Source organism: Bufo bufo, chromosome 5 (genome assembly GCF_905171765.1).
Source record: "Bufo bufo chromosome 5, aBufBuf1.1, whole genome shotgun sequence".
NCBI lineage: Eukaryota > Metazoa > Chordata > Amphibia > Anura > Bufonidae > Bufo > Bufo bufo.
Window position 1 is genome coordinate 41,961,823 of NC_053393.1, and position 16,870 is coordinate 41,978,692.

General features: G+C 46.9%; 1 protein-coding gene across 2 annotated transcripts in view; it reads right to left on the reverse strand.

Annotated features, from left to right (window-relative positions):
* NSMCE2 (NSE2 (MMS21) homolog, SMC5-SMC6 complex SUMO ligase) overlaps positions 1–16,870 on the reverse strand; it is a 274,166-nt gene that overhangs the window by 210,662 nt on the left and 46,634 nt on the right. The window contains exon 1 of one of the 2 annotated variants that reach the window (XM_040431683.1): positions 8,799–8,899. The exons of the other annotated variant lie outside the window; for it this stretch is intronic. Within the exon in view, the coding sequence (XP_040287617.1) occupies positions 8,799–8,808 (10 nt within the window). The 5' untranslated portion in view covers positions 8,809–8,899. Of the gene's footprint in view, positions 1–8,798; positions 8,900–16,870 lie in introns of those variants that run through there. 2 annotated transcript variants of the gene reach the window in all.

Sequence of the window (16,870 nt, forward strand, 5' to 3'; positions counted from 1 at the left end):
ATAGAAATGAATGGGAGTGGTGGCCGGACAAGCACTGTGCGCTCCCATTCACCTCTATGGGGAGAGCGCTTGGCGGTGGCCAGACCCCCGAGAACCCAGGCTCCTTCGGACACCACCTTACCCGCTTCGTTCTCGCTGTAGGTGCGGGTCCCAGAGGTGGGACTCGCAGCTATGAGACAATGGGGGCATATCCTAGAGATATTATCCCCTCATTGTCTGAGATGGGAATACCCCTTTAACTTTCTCTACATGATCAATGCCATTTACTGAAGTAAGAAAACCCCTTTAAGTCAGATCACAGGAAGGCTCATTGTCATCGTTTTCTGACGTGGATTGTGGCTCATGAATGTACCCTATGGTCAGGGATGGCTCCAGAACCTGATAGTTCAGCATCATCCACTGGATACCAGACTACCAGTCCTGCAGCATATACATGAGGGGCGTCCTCCATTATAGGTGATGAATCCACGTAGACTCATCTAAGGACACTCCGAGTGATGAATGATGAGTTCTACCTTCGTGATTATGTCCCACCGCGCAGGAAAGCTCCCGATTGACACAATAGTGCAGTGAGGGGACACACATCTGACAGCGGGGCGGACATGATGCAGCACCTCTGCAGGCTCCTTCCCACAAGTGCTCGGAGTCTAGCTCCGCTTTTCGCAACCCTTCACGCTACAAATTAACACGAAGTGTTGAGTAATACTGCATGGGCTCTTTATTTTCTGCATCACTAAGTGATTTCAAACTGAATTCTACAGGACAACCGCATTCCTCCTGTGTCTGGAAATCTCAGACATAAATCATTCTTACATTTCTACTCCACCCGAGGTTTCCGATGGAGCTGCTGCCGCACAAGAGCCGCGCAGAGAATTTTCGCCAAGCTTGGAGGCGTTTTGATGCCACATGGAATGAAGTGGCTGCACCCGTTTGGGAGTGAGGGCTCACAGACGCCAGTGGAGGACATCTTCTGTAGCCACTTGAGTGGTCACAATGTGCACGGCACAAGCCAGACATTAGCTTTGGCTACGACGAGAGAAGAAAACATCGCACAACTCAAAATCAGAACAAAAATAAAGGAGAATATCTATCTATCTATCTATCTCATATCTGTAGATTGTAAGCCCTCGCGGGCAGGGCCCTCGCTCCTTCTGTACCAGTCTGTAACCAGTCTTGTTTATGATTAGTGCAATTGTCTGTATTATGTATGTGCACCGCTTATCATATGTACAGCGCTATGGAATGGATGGGGCTTTAATAATAAATAATATCTATCCATCCATCCATCTATCTCATATCTATCCATCTAATATCTATCTATCCATCCATCTATCTCATATCTATCCATCTATCTAATATCTATCCATCCATCTATCTCATATCTATCCATCTATCTATCTCATATCTATCTATCTATCTATCTATCTCATATCTATCCATCTATCTCATATCTATCCATCCATCTATCTCATATCAAATCAAATGAGCTTTATTGGCAGGACTAAATACATTTTAGCATTGTCAAAGCAAGTGGGAAATAATTGGGTAGGGTTGGGGGATGGGGACATATACAGGGTGGGGGTATAGGAGTCCATGGTATATCAGGCTCCTCTCAGTCTATGGCAGGCAGTAAAATATTGTGCTGCTGTGGCCGCTGTCTTCTCCTCTTCCCCCAGCAGTATGGAGAGTCTCTCTTCCTCCTCCATGGAGATGAAGTCTGGGCAGAGATCAGACAGTCTCCTGAAGTGAGTCTCATTCACTGCTGAGTATTTGGGGCCCCGCAGCAGGAAATGAGCCTCATCCTCCACGGCCTCCTGGTCGCACTGCTGGCATATCTATCTATGCCGTTTGTTTCCTTGGCCGTATCTCTGCTGCCTAACAAGTGACAGCAATGCACTAAGGCACCTGGTTTTGGTTGATTGACGATCAGCGAGTCGTCCATGCTCATGAGATAACTGTAGGTCGATCCCCCTCCGTTCACATGCATGCTTGGCTGAGAAAGTGGGAAAAGGATCATCTGGCCGTGGCACTTCTCCTCAAGAACAAAGACCAGGCGTGTTGAAATCTACTGCCAGGGGAGAATCACAAGGTCTCCATACACATTAGATGGTCAGCCGATCCAGCCAATCTTGGCCTACAGACTTGTATTGTCCACTGGGCCCAATAAGGACCCATAATGTATTATGGACCATATGTCTCAACACCATGTGCTGTACATTGCACTGGATCCCTTGCTCCCTACTAAACACTGAATGAGGGCGGTGCAGGCGAGTGACATGTATGTTCACACACGTGAGAGCTCGTCCTGTAGCTGAAAAGCCCTGGAAGTCACGAGCAAGAAAAAAAGCAAGTGCTTCACCTGAGTAAGTCACAGTGACTAAAGATGGGCAACCGCTACTCCCCCGACCTCTAAGTGCACTCTTGGCTCAGCCAAGTGTGCATGTGTTCTCCATGGGAGTGCAGAAAAAGTCACTGCCAAACCCCACTGGGGGCAAAGGATCAGACATGTTGAAAATCCAAAAGGTCAAGCTTTCTCTTCACCAACATCAGCCGATGGCGGTGGGTCGGTAAAGCCCCCATAGTCATGAGATGATTGGCTGGACCCTTCATCGATCTTCTAATGTGTATGACCACCTTCACCGTGGACACTGCGGACGGCTGGTGTAAACAATTCTATATCTTCGGCCTCTGAAAAAAGTATAAAATGATGAGAATATTGTGCTGTACGTTCACAGCAGTCATCAAGCTGTGAGGCCGGTGACCCGACCCCGGAGAATAAAGCCACCCACGCACCCACAGGATCCGGTCAAACAGCAGCAGGCCCGCTCTGGGAAACCACAAGCAATTTCTATTTCCCCTGCAGCCACCTGATTTATTACTGAATTTCCCGGGAACATGCAATTACACTTTCTGAACCATTTCACGGGTAGAATGACATAAGAGCTGAGTGACACTAAAGGAGTCTTATTTTAGACTTATCCTCAATATCTGACTCTCGGCCAGAGGTCGACCCTACATTTTTTCCGGAAGAGTAAAAATACTCTTCTTAGCATTTTTGAGGGGCATTTTGAACCACAGTACGGAGGAGAACAAAATAAGTTTTTTTTCTGGTCGTAACTTTTTTATTTTTCTGTCAACTTTGCCACGTGAGAGCTTGTTGTTTACAGGGCGTGTTTGTCCGCAATTGCAGACAAGATTAGGCATTTTTTACTAAGTGCCGGCCATGTGCGGTCCGCAAAATGTGGAACGCACATGGCCAGTGTCTGTGTTTTGCGGACGTGTGAATGGACCCTTAGTGACACCATTCTGGGGTACATACAACCTTTTTTGGGTGATAATGGAGAAAAAAAAAATAGTTCCTCCACTGTGTTTTACACTTCAAATTTCCGACATTCACCATGTGATGTTACTGTTCTCCTGTGGGTCAGCACGATTACAACCATCTATAGTTTTATGTGTTTCATTTTATTTTTTTACTACTTTTTCTCAATAGCACGCTTCGCTATGTCGCTGCAGTCCAAGAGACGGAATTCATTCATTTTTGCGCTGTTGGAGCTTTATGTGACTTGTTTTTTGAGGGAAGAGATGTGGTTTCCAATGGTCCGTTTTTGGGGTACATGGGACTTATTGACATTAATTTATTTGGGGTGGGGGTGAATAGGAAAAAAAAACTTCTGTATTTTTTGCATGTTGCTTATGGGGCAGTATAAATGTAATTTTTATTACTGGCTGTGGTGAGCAGGGTGACATCAAATGTGTTTTTTTTTTTTACCATTTTCACTAAATAAAACCACTTTATTGAAAAAAATGTTTTTTCGAATTATTAACGTAATTTTATTTTTTTTAGTCCCACTAGGAGACATGGCTTTTATGTCTTATACACCAATGCATTATAGCCTATCACTGTACAGGCAGTCTATTAGGCATACTCTGATAGACATACAGCCTACCCAGCTGCCACGCCACCCCATGGGCAGCCCGCGATTGAGTTCACTGGGAGCCAATGATGACAGGGAGCCCTTTCCCTTTAAGGCCTCATGCACATGGCCGTGGTCTACAAATCGTTCTACAAATCGCGGATCTGCAAAACATGAATCCTGGCTTTGGGCATGATACCTTTTTTTCCCCCATCTAGAGAAAAGTCCTATTATGGTCTGCAAAACAGATAGCATTTTTTTACGGGGCCGCGGAGCGGACATACGGATGTTGCCCACATCTTTTGCTGCCCCCCTTGAGATGAATAGGACTGCATCCGATTTGCAAAAAAACTGACTGGATGCGGACCAAAACTACGGCTGTGTGTATGAAGCCTAACTGTCTAGATCCTGCAGTCGCTATTGACCGCGGCATCTAGGTAGTTAAGAAGCCAACACTGAAGTTATTTCCAGTGCCGGCTGTTACAGCGGGAGGCTTCTGCTCCCGTGGTGATCCAGAGCGTTGTGTCAGGTCCGTTAAGTTACTGCCACCCGCAGCAGGTTTAATGGTGCGGGCGGCAGGGAATGGACAGGCTGTGACGATACAGCGCTCTGGACCAAAGAAGGTGTCGTGTAGAAATAGAAGAGGTCATTTATTGAGATCAGCGTTTTCTGGTTAGTAAATGAACCCCAGAGACTTCTATTAGACTAAATTGTCTGTGCAGGTGTTATTGTGACCTCTGGGTGTATCACTGAAGAGCTTGGCAGATTGGAATTTGAGATTTGGCAAGTCACTCGCACCCATTATATACAATCCACCATAGAACCACCTCTTTGAGAAGACCAACCCTGGATCTACACCAGAGTTATAACTCCATGGCCTCTTCTTTATGAGGACCAACCCTCTAGAACACTATTTTCTGATGTCATTTTGGGTCGTCATAAGTCTCATTTAGTGCAGACTATTATTTTCCTCGTTTCTAAGAGTCAGTAAAATGATTCTTCCTCCATGAATGCTGAACTTTGCACGTGTCCAGGATTGCATTACACTTTCCTCGTCGACAAGACCCATCACGGATCTCCTGCTCCTTTTAGGAAGGTCCATTAGACGGTAACCGACACTGCTCGGCGTCCCGGCTGCATTTTACCATTTTGCTGTGAAATAGGTGACTCATCCAATATTATTTTCACTGTCTGGTTTAACTTAAATTTACAGAAATGTCATAACAGCGAACCTGAGGGACGGCAGAATGGACGGCAGTGGATATATAAGGGAAGGAATACAGATAAGGCATGAAAGGGAGGCCTGCAATGTGTCACATACAGGAAGGAGTGGGTTATGGTCGGGACAGTGCATAACCACAAGATGTAGATGTATAGACGAATGCCAATATGTTAACTGCACCTCCACTCCAATTATCTATTAGGGTACGTTCACACGGTCAGGTTTCTGCAGGCAGTTTTAGACCAGGAATGAATTCAAATAACAGGAGAAGTTGTATCTGTCCTTTATACGGTCTCTCCTTTTATGATCCACTCCTAACTGTGGCTTCCAAAAATGCATCAGGAAATCTGGCCGTGTGGCCGCACCCTTAGGGCTCATGCACACGACCGTATGTATTTTGGGGTCCGCAAAACACGGATCCACAAAAAAAAAACGGATGACATCGGTGTGACGTCTGTGTTGCATCCGTTTTTTTGCGGATACATTTTAATAATGCCTGTCCTTATCTGGAAAACGGACAAGAATAGGACATGTTCTATTTTTTTGGGTGGAACGGACATGCGGACACGGAATACACACGGTGTCATTTCCGTTTACTTTTAAGCCCCATAAAAGTGAATGGTTCCGCATACGGATCTATGAAAAAAAAAACGGAACCGAAACGGAAAAAGAATACGCACGTGTGCATGAGCCCTTAGGGCGAGAACGATTCTCCAGTAGTATTTGTGAAATATACTGCAGAGGCACCAGCCCCCACTTAGGCGGTCAACCCCCTTTTAGCATGTATAGCACCTACATAAAATAGTATTCAGAAGTATTCAATCCCTTCACATCTGTATTTAGTTAAGGTAATGTAGCAGTAATAGCAGTCTGGTGGAGAAGGCTCTATCTACCTTAAAGTGGCTCTCCCACAATTTTTTTTGGACATGACATGTTAGAAAGGTACATGATATAAACTGTAGTGAAGGTAATTTTCTTACCAGTGACTGTATTTGTGAATTATAACCTCCCTTCTGTTCCTCAGCTGTGTCATGTGACCAGCACTCTGACTTTCCAAATAACACAGCATCTTCCTATGGGAACCTCAATTTCAGTCTCATAGGAACGACTTCCTGTCCTGTGTCAGTTGGAGATCAGAGTGTTGGTCACATGACACAGCTGAGGATCAGAAGGGAGGTTACAACTCACAAATACAGGCTCTGGTAAGAAGATTACCTTCACTACAGTTTACATCATGTACCTTTCTAACAGGTCAGAGAATAGTAATTTTTGTGAGAGTGCTTCTTTAAAGTATAGAACAAGGGGTGGGGGGAATCTTCACATCTACGGTCAGCATTAGGGATAATGTAAGTCAAGATACCATTGGAGCAGATTTATCAAATTGGTGATGGGGTGCACCAACTTACAAAATAGCAAAAATAGTGCCAAATTTATCAAAATCACCCATAAGTTGGTAAAAACTTTTGATACAATTCTGGCTTCCGTGCATAGAACATACACTTACACCAGTATTTTTCTTCATAAATACTACATTTTTTAAATAAATCCAGTTCATTGTGCCGCTCTTCTGATGAAGACACTGTTAAAAACTGATCTCCCATCTGCGCCATAGACTAGAGGAGGAGAGTCTGAGCTCGGGGATATTACGGTAGGTTTCTATAATCTGATTCACAATGTTTATGTAAAAAGCTGTTTAACTGCTGCAAGTTCTGCACCCCTACAAGTCCTGTTCCCCCGCCTTATTCATAGAGAAAGCCAGAGTTCTGCTCCCCTCGTCTACTTATAGAGAAAGCCAGTGAGTCCTGCTCCCCGTGCCTACTCACAGAGAAATGCTGCGAGTCCTGCTCCCCTCGTCTACTTATAGAGAAAGCCAGTGAGTCCTGCTCCCCGTGCCTACTCACAGAGAAATGCTGCGAGTTCTGCTCCCCTCGTCTACTTATAGAGAAAGCCAGTGAGTCCTGCTCCCCGTGCCTACTCACAGAGAAATGCTGCGAGTTCTGCTCCCCTCGTCTACTTTTAGAGAAAGCCAGTGAGTCCTGCTCCCCGTGCCTACTCACAGAGAAATGCTGCGAGTTCTGCCCCCCGTTACTACTTATAGAGAAAGCCAGTGAGTCCTGCTCCCCGTGCCTACTCACAGAGAAATGCTGCGAGTCCTGCCCCCCGTTCCTACTTATAGAGAAAGCCAGTGAGTCCTGCTCCCTGTGCCTACTCAGAGAAATGCTGCGAGTTCTGCCCCCCATTCCTACTTATAGAGAAAGCCAGTGAGTCCTGCTCCCCGTGCCTACTCACAGAGAAATGCTGCGAGTCCTGCCCCCCGTCCCTAGTCATAGAGAAAGCCATAGAGTCCTGCTCCCCGTGACTACTCACAGAGAAATGCTGCGAGTCCTGCTCCCCGCACTTACACATAGAGAAAGCCGGTGAGTCCTGATCCCTTCGTCTACGCAAAGAAAAGCCTGTGAGTCCTGCTACCACCACCTACTCATAGAAACTATGGTGAGTCCCGCTCCCGCACCTAATTCATAGAAAAGCCTATGATGGCTGCTTTCCCTACCTACTCATAGAAAAGCATGCGAGTCCTGCTACTCCCACCTACACATAGAGAAAGCCTGTGAGTCCTGCTCCAAAAGTCTATGAGTGCTGCTTGCCCTTCTGCTCATAGAAAAGCCTGCGAGTCCTGCTACCCCCACCTACTCATAGAGAAAGCCGAAGTTCTGTTCCCTCTGCCTACTTATAGAGAAAGCCTGTGAGTCCTGCTCCCCCACCTAATTCCTAGAAAAGCCTATGAGTCTTGCTCATAGAGAAGGCCGGTGAGTCCTGTTCCCCTCATCTACTCATAGATAAGCCTGCGAGTCCTGCTACGAACACCTACTTAGAGAAACGCTGTGAGTTCTGCTTCCCCTGCCAACTCATAGAAAAGCCTGTGAGTCCTGCTCACTCCACCTACTCAGAAAAGGCCTGTGAGTCCCGACCCCCCCCCCCCCCGCCCACACAAAGATAGCCCATGAGTCCTGCTTTACTCACCTACACATAGAGAAAACCTATGAGTCCTGCTTTTAGATGTGGATAGAAAATAACTGGAAATAACTAGAATACCCCTTTAACTTTTAATGTGGACCTTCTGAGTGATATGTGGCCCTCAGACCAGATGGTGCAGCCTTCCCTTAGAGGCAGATGAGCGCTAAACTTTTGCAAAGAAAAGCAAAATATTTCCACTAAAATTGAGCAACTGATAATCTGTGGTTGTGTAATACGAGGTATCCTACGCTCCATACACATCCAGAGCTGCAGAATGAAACATGACAGCCTCCTGCCGTTCACTCTTGTCTCTAATTAGAAGGATCCGTTTTGTATTTGGCAGTCGCCGTCGCGATACAGAAAGCGAGGTTTCTGCCAACTTTCCAGACCAGTATCCGTTCGGATACATAAACAATGGGGAGAATTCCTGCGAAGTGTCGGGCAAAAATCAAAACTGAGCTTCATTTCCAGCGCATCTTCCATGACAGTGTCCGTCCCCCCCCCCCCAGACAAAGTCAGGAGCATCACCCCAGACAGGGGTGTGAGAAAGCAATCCATAAAACGCGTTCAGTGATTGAAGATGATCTCCAAGCTGCCACATAAACCAAAGCCTGGAAATACATAAAAATAGATGAATCCATTACCTGCCTTCATCTCGGCCCAAAAAATGGTGTTTACAGCGCGCTAATTATACACAGGAGGAAGGGGGAGCGCAGAAGATCAAAGGGAACAGGATGTGTACGGCTGGAGGGAGGACTGACATTGACACTACAAGGTTTCTGCCCATCCGTCCAAGACGCCCATCCCTCAAGTATCTGAATTCAAACCCAGCCTGACGACCAAGAGGCATCCTAAGAAAATGTAGAGGAATTGCTGCAAACGCCTTCATTGAGGATTATCTCCTGGCCTCCTGCCCATGAATTCTAGTGAAGTCATCTACTGTGGTCAAGTGACCTCCACAGCCAGTATCTTAAAGGGCATCTGTCAGCAGTTTTGTCCCTATGACACTGTCTGACATGTTCCATGTGCGCTTGGCAGGTGAAGACATCTGTGTCGGTCCCATGTTCATATGTGCCTGCATTACTGATAAAATTATGTTTTAATACATGCAAATGAGCCCCTATAGGCTCTGCTCTCTCTGCAACTGCTGCGCCCTCTGCACTTTCATTGACAGGGCCAGCCACTAAAAACGTCATCACACCTGGTCCTGTCAATCAAATTGGAGAAGGTGCGGCACTGTAGAGAGGGCTGAGCCTCTAGGTGTAACGGTAACGCCCCCGTTGCTCCTAGAGGCTCATTTGCATATAATAAAACCTAATTTTTCCCAGCAATGCAGACACAGATGAACATGGGACCAACACAGATGCCTTCGGCTGCCAAGCGCACATGTAACATGTCAGTCAGTGTCATAGGTACAAATCTCCTGACAGATGCCCTTTAACCCCTTAAAGGGTTATTCCCATCTGGATATTTATGGCATATCCACAGGATAGGCCATAAATGTCAGACAGGTGCAGGTCTTTCCCCCGGTGGGTGCACATTCACTTCTACTTAAGTACCTTAGATGCCATGGTTGCTATTGAACGCGCCATCTAAAGAGGTTAAACGGCCAGGATCTAAGTTACCTCCAACCCTGCCCGCTACTAGTGGGATTTCGGCTGTTATCCCCACCTGAACAAGTGGCAGCGGGGCTAAAAATGCATTGTAGTGCTTGCCTCCTGTCAGTCTCGCTCAGCTTGTCCTGGGCAGGCACACGGTGGGTCACTTCATTCTGGCGATCAACCCATGCCACAGAAGGGAGATGCCCACCGACTGGACATCGGTGGTATATCCTGACAAGGGAAGGAAAAGCACAGCATCTCGTCAGTTCAGAGACATTACAATATCAAACTGCCAGCGTGCTAAAAGTAAAGGCTCCTCGGTGCCCCATTACAACCATTGAAGTCCTAACCCAGATGGGTGTGCAGGATAGCCCGTCTTCTTCTGTGCATGAAAGTTAATTGCCAACTTGAGACGGACGCCGCCGTTACTCGGTGTGATGAGCAGTGCAAGGGGAAATGTTTCTGCCCTGAATCACCCCCTCCTGCACAGCGGAGATGGAAGGCGGCCACACAAGTCAGAGCGCTCCACAAGTCTCTAGCGACCGCTTTACACAATATAATATTCATGATACGTCCTGGGGAACAATGGCCGATGTCAAAGTGGCCACTCCCAAAACTTTTGGAAATGTAATATAGTTCAAATAACGCCAGATAATATTGGTAATAAAAACGATTCCCTAGATTTAGGGCCCTTGATCATGGGTCAATGACTGTCAAAACAAGAGCTCATTCGAACGTTTGTTTCTGATCGCTGCACTGCGAAAGCACGGCGGCGATCAGACGGCGCATGGGCAAACACTCATTTCTCTGATGATGGGACTGAGCAGAAAGGGTCTTAGGCTACTTTTCACATCTGCGTCTTCAATTCCGCTATTGAGATCCGTCATAGGATCTCAATAGCGGGGGGAAAACGCTTCAGTTTTTTCCCCATTCATGGTCAATTGGGACAAAACTGAACTGAACGAAACGGAATGCACCAAAATGCAGTCCATTCCGTTTGGTTGCGTCCCCATCGCGGACAGAAAAGTGTTTTTCTGCCCGCTATGTGGTGCGGAGCAAGACGTTTTTTCTGACACAATAGACTATAGCTGTAGAAGACATAATACAACCCCTTGAACAGCGCAGAGAGGCTAAAAACGCGGCAGCGAAACGATTAAAGAAGAGACTCTAAATAAAATGTAGTTTACGGCAAGTCTGGTTTAGCCATAAGGCTGGCAGTAAGGAAGTGAACAGCAGTGATTCAGATGGGCCCCGCAGCCGGCTCTGTTATTACTGTTAATCATCCTGTTATTCTGCAGCGGAACAGCAGGGTCTCAACAATAAAAGGCTCGTGAGTCACTGAATCACAGTGTCTCGCAGAAGCATGGCGTCCTCTTCCAGAATAACACCGGCCGATCCAGAGCTGAAATCACAATGTTGTGTCACATGTGAAGAGGTCGGCGCACACAGATAGAGAGGCTGAACCTTTACGTGCAAGACCTGGCCCCGGGCTACCTGGCAACTTAGGCCAAGATCCCTGTGTAGTACTGCAGCCAGAGAAAAAAAAATCTGCAGGGTTGGATTTTTTGCAATTCTGGGGTCACGGTCACAGCAACGTGGGAGTCACTCTGCGACTGCTACATAGAGATCCCAAGTCACGCCATGATTGTTGCAGCCTGAATGAGTTTAAAGGGGTATTCTGGAAGGTACGAGCTATCCCCTATCTGCAGAACTCCCATAGAAATGAATGGAGCCGCCGTGCGCATGTGCGACATGTCCCACTGGTAGGACCCCCACCAATCTGGTAGTTATCCCCTGTGGGACCTGCAAAGGGAGGCTGACTTACATGTTCCCGGAGCCGGCTCCTCGATCCTTCTCCTGCAGGCCTGCGATGCTCCGCTGGGCTCCAGCGATGTCGATATTGCCGCAGCCAATCACAGGCCATGGCGGAGTTCAGATCACCTTGCGACCATGTGACCATTTGTCATGACGCAAGGGGAGGTGGACACCACCACAGCTTGTGATTGGCTGCAGTGATGTCAATGTTGACATCGCTGGAGCCCATCGGAGCATCGCAGGCCTGCAGGAGAAGGATCGAGGAGCCGGCTCCGGGAAGCAGGTAAGGCTATGTTCATATCTACGCTGTTAAATCCGGCAGAGCATCTCAAAACCAGATTTAAACAATCTGTGCCATTTAATACATCTGGATGCATCCGTTTCGGCTGGATCTGGTTGTATTAAATCAGAAAGGAACAAACCGGATCCGGTATGAAAATCACTGTAAGGGTCCAAGCACACGTCAGTAGTGTATTGCGGATCCAGTATGAAAATCACTGTAAGGGTCCATGCACACGTCCGTAGTGTATTGCGGATCCAGTATGAAAATCACTGTAAGTCAATCCGCACCGGATCAGTTTTTTTTCCACTAACAAAAAAACTGATCCAGCACCATTGACTTACATTGATTTTCATGCCAGATCAGTTTTTTTTCAGTTTTGCAAACCGGACACAAAACCGCAGCTTGAGGTGGTTTTGTGTCCGGTACCAAGGCGCAACAAAACGGAACGGATGCATACTTATGCATCCTGAGCAGTCTTGTCCCCGTTGGTTCAGTTTTGTCCCAATTCATTGTCATTTAATTCCGGCTTTGAGATCCTCAGCCGGATCCCAAATCCAGAATTAAAAACGCAGATGTGAAAGTAGCTTAAACGGAACCTGTCATCAACGTTATGCTACCCATACTAACGGCAGTATAAAGTAGACACAGGCGAGTTGATTTTACCGGTCTGTCATTTATAAGTTAAAAAAAGGTGGTTGCAAAGAATCAACATCACAATCATTGCAGACTGGGCCCGGAAAAGAGTCCCGGCCACCTGAGAAGAGTCCTGGTTATTCATGGATTCCTGCTCTCCTGCTGATGACTGACCGTCTTCTACCTAGTTTTCTCCCTTTCTCTCTAGGAGAGAACTGCCAATCATCAGCAGATGGGTGAGAGCAGGAGATGATAATAACCAGGACTCTTCTCAGGTAGACTGGACTCTTCTCCAGGCCCGGGCTGCAATGATTATGATGCTGGTTCTCAGCAACTACTTACTTTTAGCTCATGAGTGACACATCGCTGACATCAGCAGTTCTGTCACTACTTTATGCTGCCCTCAGTGAGGTAAAGTTGATGACAGGTTCCCTTTAAGTCATCTTCCCTTTTGCAGGTCCCCCATTCTATGGGATTTTTAAAGGGGTTGATTAAAAATGGCCACCAGCAACCCGTCTAAATATGTGAGTAGGATTGGTTGCCACCACTTGCAGAGCTGCCTAGGGGGTGAGGTGAGGGGCAGGGACTCACTACACTGCTGTACACTAGATGGTAATGATATGATCCTGCCTACGATGTGCCATCATGGCTGAGCAGCCTGACAGGAACACTCACCAATACGTAGTACATGCAAGTATCAGAATGTAGTAAGTGGTGAGGCCCCGTCCTCTCACCCCTTAGGAAGTTCTGCAAGTGGAGGCCACCAGTCCTGCTCACATTCTAGGACAGTTTAATGGAGGCCATTTTAAATCATTCCTGGAGAGCCCCTTTGAGAAATTCAGAGGTCTGACTTAGTTTTTCCATGAATTAATTTAAAAAGTTTAAATTTTTGAAAATCTTAATTTAATTAGTTCTATGAAGTTTACTAAAACTAACTAGTAAGTACCCTGCCTGTGATTTCTACAGACAGATTTTGCAGACAATTATCGGGAACGAACAAAACATAACAACTGCCTAATCGTTAGGGAGATGAGGGCTGCACTTACAGGCAAGAACCCTATAAGCCGTACTGAGGACAAGTGACGACTACTGGTCCCCATACACCTTCATGGTGATATATGTTTATACAGCCCAATCTGCTGCAGAGAAACAATGGGGCACATTTACGCTGGTCTTCGTATCCCCTACAGCTAGCGCCGGCCTCGGCAGATCCTCCGCCACTTCTAAATGGAAGGCAGCTTCCTTGCTGTCTGACGTTTAGACCATTTTCTACTCCTAAAACAGGCGTGGAAAATGGTCAATGAGACGGACCTAGCGGCCCATCCCCTTCCCCACCCACTTTTTTAGACCTAGCGTGAGCGGGGAGAAATCGCTGATTGCGCAACAAAGGACCTTTGCTCCACAATCTGCGCCAGAAATACGCCTAATTTAGGCATATTTCTGTTTGATAAATGACCCCCAATGATTTTTGGTGCCAGCAAATAGACACCATCTCCAGAAAAATGGGCATTTATCGGGTGATTGCCGGAACTTTTTACACAGGCCAATTACGAATGATCTACACGTATGATCTAAAAAATATTCCATTCACAATTACATTGGTTTCTAAGGTAATCAATTTAACCACTTCCAGACCAGGGCCATTTACACCCTTTCCTGACCAGGCCTAAATTTGAAAATCTGGCATGTGTCACTTTGGAAAGCTTTTACTTATCCAAGCCATTCAGAGACTGGTTTTCTCATGACACATTGTACTTCATGTTAATGGTAAAAATAGAGGTGAAATTTCAAAATTTCACTTTTTCAGCAGGGCTGATCGAGGTCTGGAAAAGACCCGACAGCTCCTGCACTCACCCGGCCCCCGTCGATCACATGACCGCGGGGCCGGGACAGGAAGCGGCATAGCGCTTCCTGCTCTGTATGCACAGCGCTCGGTAATCACTGTGTATGCAGCAATCCAGAAGGCAGGGACACCTGGGAACTGTCCCTGCCTTCTCTCGGGGTTGCCCTGCTGTCACTGACAGCGCCCGCCCGCTCTGCAGCTGCATCTCTGAAAGGACGTTCCAGAACGTCTATTCAGCGATAAACTACCCACGCCCATAGGACGTTTATAGTCAATGGGCGGTGATGAAGTGGTTAAGATGAGTGCTCTTGGTCAAACCAGGTGCACAATGTATGGCAGTGCACAGAATCCATACGGTACCTTAGTTCGGAGCCGGATGACCTCCATGTGCTGCCATACAAGCTCCACTGGGTGTAATAGCTATAGAGATAGTGGGGGAGATATATTAGTGAATATGTAGCAGAAGGCTGGATTCATTTGCGCCACAGAACATACATGCTTTGCACTTCATTTACGAAAAGAGGATGTCCGTGATAAAAAAATAAAAAAAAGACGAAAACATTCTATATTCCCCCTTACTCCAGCTCCGTTCTCTGTGGTGCTCCTCCGGTACTCCCTCTTTCTGGATACGGCATGTGACTGCTGCAGCCAATCACTGTCCGACATGTTACCACTAAGGACAGGGATAGGCTGCAGCAGTCACATGCTGTATACAGGAACAGACCATTGATGCAGAGAATGGAGGGGGACAAAGAGGTGAGAATAGAATCATTTTTTTAATTTGAAGTATTGGGTGGCATGGGGCAAATGTGTGTGCCTTATACCACGGCGACCAGTGATTGGCTGCAGCCGTCACATGACATATCGATGCTGCCAAAACATACTATCATAGAGGCAGTGGCGGGGAGGATAGGAGTGATGGTGCTGAAACAGAGTGGGTATGAGAAGGTGAGTATAAGGTTCACTTCACACGGCTGATTTTCATTATACACGTGTAGAAAATAAGTGGCGAATCCAAGCAGATTTTTACGCCTCAAAATTATGCAGGTTTTTTTTTACGTGTTTTTGGACACGTTTTTTGCTATGCGTTTTTCAGGCAGATTTTTTACTTTATTAAATGCTATAGTGCTTTTCCCACAAGCATTTTTTTGGCGTGTTTACGTGTGAAAAAACACGCATATGTGCACAATTTTTTTTTCTGCTTACCATTAATTTGAATGGGAAAATCAGCTGCCCCAAGAGAGGGCACGCTGCTTCTTTTTTTACACGTGTACAAAAGAAGCAATCGCCGCTTCCCATTGAAATGAATGCGAGGCTGTTTTGAGGTGTTTTGGAGCGATTCTGGAGCTGATTGAGGCAGAAACGCTCCAAAATCAGCACAAAAATCTCCATGTGAACTGACCCTAACTATTTTTTAGCATTCTGATAGTGTCTCTGTTACCAAAAGGGTTCTCCGAGATGTTAATCCTGATGACCCGTGGCCTTCTCGCTGCTTTCAGTGATGTCACGTTCATCAGTCACGTGGCCTAGGAGCAGCTCAGCCCCACTGAGGTAAATGGAGCTTAGCTGCGATCCTAAGCATAGCCGCTATACACTGTACGGCGCTGCGCTCACAGGAGCGCCGCTTCCTTCTCAAACAGCTGATCGGCAGGGGGCCCGGGTGTCAGGGCCCCACCGGTCAGATACTGGTGACCTATGCAAAGGACAACCCCTTTAACATGATCGACATAGGGGTTTTCCGTATGTATGTTCTCCCCGTGTTTGTGCGGGTTTCTTCCCACAGACTGATAAGGGAACTTACATTGTGAGTAAAGATGAGCGAATTTCCGCTTATGAAGAGGACTCCCCTGCATAACGGAAACGGGACCGATCCGTTTTGCAGCCCATAGACTTCTATTATGACGGAATGAATAACGGATTGCCTCGAAAGGCATTCCGTCATAGAATTGCGTTATGGTCCGTGGTAACGGAATCCATAACGCAATTCACCTTTTACCACCTAACGAAGCGTGAATGAATTTCAAAATATGAAATTTGCTCATCTCTAATTGTGAGCTCCATTGGGGACAGTGAGTGATGGTAATGTCTGTAAAGCGCTGTGGAATACGCTATATGAGGCCTCATGCACACGGCCGTTCCGTGCATTGGGGACCGCAATTGCGGTCCCAATGCGCGGGCAACATCCGGGCAGCGGGCCAGACCCATTCAACTTGAATGAGTCCGTGGTCTGTCTGCACCGGAAAGAAATATGACACGTCATATTTATGTGCGGTGTGGAACAACGGAAAGAAACACCACGGAAGCACTCCGTAGTGCTTCCGGTATGCCGTTCCGTGACTCCGTTCCGCATCTCCGGAATTGCGGACCAATTCAAGTGAATGGGTCGGCATCCGTGATGCGTGGTGCACAGGGCTGGCGGGCGTGGATAGCCGACCCGCCGTGTGCATGAGGCCTTAGTGTGTATAATAAATAAATGTCACCCGCACTCATAATTGAATATGGTGGGTTGCGGAGGGCTTATGTCAGCCAGTCCAATTCGTA